We start from the raw sequence: 7,500 nt of genomic DNA, 5'->3' as shown, positions 1-7,500 counted from the left end.
AAGAATTCTCACCACTTGTTTTCCAAAGTGTCTAGTGCCATCTAGTGCCAGAACATGTGAAGGTGAACCACAGAACGCTTCCTTTCTCCTGTCCTTTTCCCCGGTGTCTCTCCAACAGCCTACCAGCCAATTTTGCTTGAAATTAATATGAATGTTTCTCCCACAAGAAATCTCCCTCATTTCCATGATAAAAGCTTCACTGTAAGCATTAGTAAGTAACCAAATGTTATCCTCTGCCTGCTCTTTGTGTGCTGTGCATTATTTATTGGTCCTGCTGAATACATTTGGTAGGGTGAGGAGAGTATGTTTTCGACTGTCCCTTGAGCAGCTAATCCGGATTAGTGGACATTAAAAGCACCCGTCTCCGTTGCCCCGTGGGCTCTGCAGGGTGACACAGCTGCCTCGGTCTCCCCCCAGGACTAAACCGTCCGTCTGCTATACAACATATATTCACAGAGTACAAGAACTGTGCAATAAATGCATCAGTTGGTATTTAATACCATTGTATGATAAAATGTATTTTATGTGTATTTTGTATTTCAGAATTTTGTTCATTTTGGGACGTTATTTGTAGGCCATTTTTTCAGCAACTAAACAAATAGTGATTTCTCTCTTGTTTTAAAATTACACAAGAATTTGTATTTTGCTGTCCTAATTATGCATGATTATATAAAGGTATCTTTACACAGCTTAAGACTGCTCAGTGCCTGCTCAAAATTCAGTGTAAAAACACAAAGCCAGACTAAATTATGCCTGTTCTGCGTTCAGTTTTAATTGCTGTGTAAGTTGCCGTGTCTAAGCAGCATTAAACACTCTAGAGTCTAGACCTAAATGGCACTACAGAAGCGCCTCTGTGCCACCTTTGCCATTAGAAGCTTTTTTATTATTTTCATTTAGCTTTGTTTCTCCCTCCAGTTTGGTCTCAACACAGACCTGTGTCACAGAATTCTGTCTTAACCGTTGATTTAATGCATGGATACTGGTGTATTAATTGATGTACTTTAGGTAAATTATCACCATACTGCTGAAGTAGCAGGCTCTATCCAGCAGAGAGAGACATTAGCACACTGCGTTGTGTTTGCGCTAATTGTGCTTGAGGGGTGGGACTTTCCTTTTTGGTATGTGGATGCAAGTAAATTTTGGGAAGATACAATTTTCTGGCTCAAAATCATTCAAGCATTATCTGTTTGTTTTGTTTAAGATATTTTCCCCTAAATAGTGTCCTAACATTACAAAGGTTTTTCAACTTTCTTATCCATGAGCCGGTTTAAATAGATTTTTTGCAGAGCTCAGTGGATATTCACAAGCCTTATAGTGTAACTATATAACTTTATTCTGTATATTTGTTCTCTTTGGGCTAATATATTATAGAAACAGATTTGAAATACAGAGAAAAATGGCAAAACTCAAAGATAAGGATTTGTGAATTCTTAAAGGGGTCCTATTATGCTTTTTCACTTTTTCAACTTTAGTTAGTCTGTAATGTTGCTGTTTGAGCATAAAAAAGATCTGCAAAGTTACAAAGCTCAAAGTCCATTGCAAAAGGAGATATTTTATTTAACAGAAATCACTTTTCAAAAACTACAACGAACGACTCGTTTGGACTACAACGCATATTTTCCGGGATTTGTTATATCACAAATATCGACGAATGGGATGAGACCTGGTTGAGCTGCACTAGAGAAGGCAACGAGTGTTATCACTATGTCGGAGACGTGCTAGTTTTCCCAAGGCAGACGAACTTAGAGTAGTTACGATCATCCCGGTTTAAATCGCGCTCAAATTGATTTGATATTGACGCAATAATTACACTGAAGCTCGCAGGCGGCTTTGGTAAGGGGCGTGACATTTCCCGACCAGGCGCCGGGTGCTGCCAATCACAACACACACTGGCCCAGCTAACCAATCACAGCACATTTCGTATTTCAGAAGGCGGGCCTTCATTTAATACAGGAACTATTCGAGCCGTTCATGCCAAACTGGGGAGAGAGGTGTTGTAATAATGTAAAATATGTGAAAAATAATGTGTTTTTCGAACAACCTAGTATGAGAGCCTGTTCTAGTACACCCCCCAAAACAAAATCAAGACGTTGTAAAAGAACATAATAAGACCCCTTTAAGATGTGAATACATGTCAGTTGTTATACACTGCTTTCAAGTGAAATTATAATTTAAATGCGTGAATCGATATCTGTAAATTTATTTTCTGGAAAAAACCTTGAAGGGATATGAAAGAAAAAATAAAGTAAAAATAATAATAATAATAATTATGCAAAACAGGTAACGGTAATAATATGCAAATAAAATCTCTACTAAATGTGTACTGCCTCTTTCCTGTAGGTAGTAATAGTGTGGTAGTCATTTATATTTATATGTATTTATGCTTTTGTCCAAAGTGACTTACATTGCATTCAAGATTGCATTTATGCATTCCTGGAAATTGAACCAATGATCCTGGATGCATGTTCTTATGCTAAAATACATACATACTTTCTCAGTCTCACAGCCATTATGCTAACTTGTTTTATCGTTTTTTTTCTTCCAGAGGACCCATGCGAAAATGACTTGTGCTTTTTTGAATGCTTTTTTTCTCATGTGTTATCATTCATGTGTGAGCATCTTTGCATGTGTCACAGCGAGCTGTTCTCACCAACCTCATGTTTCTTTTCTGCCCTGAGCATTCTAACCACTCTGCTAGAATAACTAGCCTTTGGCATATCCGCATACACTTATTCATTCCCGCACTGCATCACGGCCCCATTTACCCCCAACCTGCTCTTCTGGGGCCCAACTGCAGCCCTGCAGGATTTGAAACTCCTGGGCCGCAGTTCATCTCGGATGGTCCTAAACACTTTTTACCATACATTCTCAGCTTTGAATAACTAGTGACAGCTGCTGAAAATGCTTGGCTGTAAATCATATACTCCTAAACAATGAAATATCTGTTGGCGATGAAATTGAATGTAGGTAATCATAATTTCAGAAGATTTCCCAGAACAATTTCTCTACTTTTGTGGCCAAGTGTATTATGACTCGGCATAATAGAGATGGTTTTGAGACTATATAATAAAGACCTCTCTCTTTTTGTGTGTGTGTATGTGTGTACTAGTGCCAATGCGGTGAGCAGTCGGGATGGATTGGACACAGAGTCTCTCCAGAGCCAGCGGAGAGAGCGGGAGAGGGAGCGAGCTCACAGGAGGGCACGAGAAAGTGAGTGACTTTGAACAATACTCAGCAAAACAGACCTGCTCTCACACTATACACACATCACATATCATGTGCCAGGGATCAGGAAACATATGACACATATGACATTATTTGTAAAGAGAGTTCTTGCCCCAGGTGTTTTCCCCAGGCGATGAGTGTCTGGCGGGAGAATGAAATATTCCAAGCACAGACACGTGAGACAAAAAAACAACAACAAAAAAACAGCTTTTTAGTTGGTAAATGTAATGTTGTTTTAGGACAGCTACTGCTAAGGTAACAATATTTATAGATGGGCCATTACAAAACGTGTTTCTATTTGTTTTGTAAGGTGAGTTTAGTAGTGCAAATAAAAAAAAACAATTAAATGAAATAGTTATATGAAATTGTTTTTAACAAAACATAAGATAAATATATTTAAAAAAGGGTTTAACTTCTTAAGGAAAACACTTTCCTAAAAGGGTGATGACATTTTGTTTTCTTTATGGAGTTAATTAAATTATTAATTTAAAAGGCAAAAGTATAATGGTAACAGGGTCGACACATAACCCTTTACAGAAGAAAGAGTTTGCATGGAAAATATGCATTTTTGTTAATACAGAAATAATTCAGAGGTGGGGACAGGCTAAAAACAGCATCCTCATAGCATTAAAAAAACACCAACAAATGAATGTATTTTTTATATTTATTAAAAATTCAATGTAAAGTGAGTTCTGTGTTTATTTTTTTCACATCTACACCACAGTTCAAAAGTTTTGGTTTGGTAAAATTTTTTAAATGATTTTTAAGTATCTTATGCTCATCAAGGCTGCATTTATTTGAAAATGCAGTAAGAAATTATATTATGAAACTTTTATTATTATTAGCTAAATGTTCAGCATAATTACTCCAGACTTCAGTGTCACATGACCCTTCAGAAATCATTCATAATTATTGTTTTGTTGGTTTGGTGCTCAAAAAATATTTCTTATTATCAGTGTTAAAAACAGACATTTTGTGATGTGATTTGTAATGTGATACTTTTTTTTCAGAATTCGTTGAATAAATAGTTTAAAAGAACAGCATTTATGTGAAATAGAAATCTAGTGCAACATTTGATGTCTTTACTGTCCCGTTTGATCAGTTTAATGATTCCTTGCTGAATAAGATCTTGTTCTTTAAAAAAACCTTTGAATGGTAGTGTATGACAGTTTTCCCAAAAAGTGAATAAATAATGACATAATTTTCCTCAAATACGCCTTTCACGTTAACACTTCAACTTTCAAACACTTTCAAAACTCTAAAATTTGTTACAGGGTGTTGCAGGATGTAGTTGATTTCCCCCCCCCCAGCATGTCCCCATTCTGTGGTTGTTTGCTGGAAGTTTGCTTGTTTTAAACTAGTACAGAAAGTTTATTTTTGTTGGTGTGCATGCTGACTTGAGCTCTGGGTAAAGAGAGGCCACTTGGAAGCATAAAAGCTTCCTTTTGCAGGGAAAAATATTCTGTCATCAACAAAGAATGTTCTTGGCTCCTTATAGGTTCTTTTGCCTGCAATGAGAAAAGATTAAAGGTGTGTGTGTTGTCAATAGAATTTAAGGTGATTGAGAAAGTCCCAGCTATGTCTAGAATGTCTACATTGCTGAAGCTGATTATCAAAGTTGTATTTCCTCAGCCTCTTACTGTATAGGAAAGTACAGGGTTGCTTCCTTCTCATACTATCTGATGTACGTATTTGTGGAAGCCCCGCTGTTTCTCCAGTTCTGTCCACTGGAATCATTTTATGCTCTTCCTCTCTATTTCTCCTGCTGTTTGCACCTCATTAGTGCCAAGCGCATTAATTAGTGCAGCTTCATTAGCAGCGACACCGTCAGACACAAGAGACAGATGGAGGTGTTTGCGTGTGTGTTCGTGTGCTTGCTGAAGATACTGATGATTTATGGATATTCGTTGAAACTCTGTGTTTCCGACTGTCTGTTATAGACATCAGACCCCATGGAGTGCTTCTGTAGTGTCAGTACTTTCAGTTAGTTGCTCCCCAACACTTGGTTTAATGGTTGTGATCCACACTGTACTTGGGTTTTTTGAGTCTGTCTTTGAAGGAAAGCATCTATTCATTTAGCATGTGTATGTCTGGAGCAGTCGTGTATCTGTGCGGTGTGTCTCTGGAGGTTTTGGATGTAGAGCGTGTGAGAAATCAGAAATCAGAAGCCAGGTCAGCTCCCCTTTTCTTCTCCAAAAATAGTCATGCATAGTAGAGCTGTTAAGCCCAGAAAGTTATCATGATAGAGCATTCAGTCATTGTAAAGACTAACACTTATGTTTTCTGATGATTAATGTTTTAAAATATATATTAATAACACACACATGCATGTATTTACCTAACAAACCATACATCTCAATTTCAAAAAATGGACCCTTATGACTGGTTTTGTGATCCAGGGTCACATATATAATTGTTATTATTATTATTTGATATATACAAATTCACAAATTATTTTCTCTGATAATGACAGATCTAATTATGTTTCACTATTGATTTGATTTTAGTTTAATTTGTAATAAAGTTTTGTTTAGTTCTTTGTTTAGAAAAGCAGATTCACCTTTTCATTACAACAGCAACAAATGCAAAATTCAGATGGCTTTTGCACTCACTTTCTGTCAATCCTTTGGAGTCAGAGGGTGATTTGTCAAGGTTGTCCCAGTGCTGACCACCGCTGGGTGTGATTGGATGAAAAATATGTGTTTGCTTATTAAGGACAGGTGTGTGCCGTAGGGGCAGAAGGAGTGAGAGAGGAGATCTCTTTTCTAGCCTCAGGCACTTATCTGTTAACCATGCTGAGCCACCGATATTCAGTTTCCATTTTGCTGTTTGGGTTACATGTAGGTGTTAATTTGTTTTGGGTTTGGCTCGTCTTTAGGTTAAGCAAGATTTCGTGAATTTATCGTTGTGTGGTGTTTTACTGTCATCGTGAATGCACAACAAAATGACAGTTTTTCTTTGTGCACAGCTTTACCGGTGTTAAAGTCATCAGTTATCAGTGGCAGCATTGCCCAGAGGCTTATATGTGAGTAGCGTAGACTGCACCCTCAGTCAGAGCTTGTTCATTGTCTTACACACTCCTGTGCTGTTAAAGTGGAAACTGATGCGGGGGCATATTTGATAGACAGTCGAGTTCCCACGTGAAGGAGGTTACGTTTCATTGAGCCCTTGAAATGTTGCAAGCTAATGAGAGGTGCAGCACTGTAATTTTGTAATAAAGTTTTGTTTAGTTCTTTGTTTAGAAAAGCAGATTCACCTTTTCATTACAACAGCAACAAATGCAAAATTCAGATGGCTTTTGCACTCACTTTCTGTCAATCCTTTGGAGTCAGAGGGTGATTTGTCAAGGTTGTCCCAGTGCTGACCACCGCTGGGTGTGATTGGATGAAAAATATGTGTTTGCTTATTAAGGACAGGTGTGTGCCGTAGGGGCAGAAGGAGTGAGAGAGGAGATCTCTTTTCTAGCCTCAGGCACTTATCTGTTAACCATGCTGAGCCACCGATATTCAGTTTCCATTTTGCTGTTTGGGTTACATGTAGGTGTTAATTTGTTTTGGGTTTGGCTCGTCTTTAGGTTAAGCAAGATTTCGTGAATTTATCGTTGTGTGGTGTTTTACTGTCATCGTGAATGCACAACAAAATGACAGTTTTTCTTTGTGCACAGCTTTACCGGTGTTAAAGTCATCAGTTATCAGTGGCAGCATTGCCCAGAGGCTTATATGTGAGTAGCGTAGACTGCACCCTCAGTCAGAGCTTGTTCATTGTCTTACACACTCCTGTGCTGTTAAAGTGGAAACTGATGCGGGGGCATATTTGATAGACAGTCGAGTTCCCACGTGAAGGAGGTTACGTTTCATTGAGCCCTTGAAATGAGACATGATCTGAGCTAATGAGAGGTGCAGCACTGTAATGAAAACTGTGCAGCAGAGGAGGTAAGACAAATGCATCTCTCTGATAACAAGAGTATTTTGTGTAGATATTTAAGTTTTATGATAAAATCATGCAATTTATCTTAATGTAAGGATTTCTTATACTTTTTGTACACCACCCCCTATAATTAATTTTAACTAGTGTTGTATGCAAAGAAAAAAAAGAGTTATGTTGTTAAAATCTCTGTTGTATGTTGATACAAATACAGTTTTTATACGTAGTTGGAATGAATTACTGATAAAGTAAAATACATTCAGTAAAGTTATAGATAAAATACAAATATTATGAGTTGTAATATATATATATATATATATATATATATATATATATATATATTTTTTTTTT

At 37.3% G+C, this 7,500-nt stretch overlaps 1 protein-coding gene across 2 annotated transcripts in view; it reads left to right on the top strand.

Annotated features, from left to right (window-relative positions):
• The window catches only part of LOC107708824 (segment polarity protein dishevelled homolog DVL-1-like), a 37,437-nt gene that overhangs the window by 16,713 nt on the left and 13,224 nt on the right, over positions 1-7,500 (top strand). For both annotated transcript variants that reach the window (XM_016513153.1, XM_016513152.1), the window contains exon 4: positions 3,110-3,210. In XM_016513153.1, the coding sequence (XP_016368639.1) occupies positions 3,110-3,210 (101 nt within the window). The remainder of the gene's footprint in view (positions 1-3,109; positions 3,211-7,500) is intronic.

This window comes from Sinocyclocheilus rhinocerous, unplaced genomic scaffold (assembly GCF_001515625.1).
Source record: "Sinocyclocheilus rhinocerous isolate Xijiao unplaced genomic scaffold, SAMN03320098_v1.1 scaffold1406, whole genome shotgun sequence".
NCBI lineage: Eukaryota > Metazoa > Chordata > Actinopteri > Cypriniformes > Cyprinidae > Sinocyclocheilus > Sinocyclocheilus rhinocerous.
This window is presented reverse-complemented; position numbering and strand designations above follow the sequence as displayed.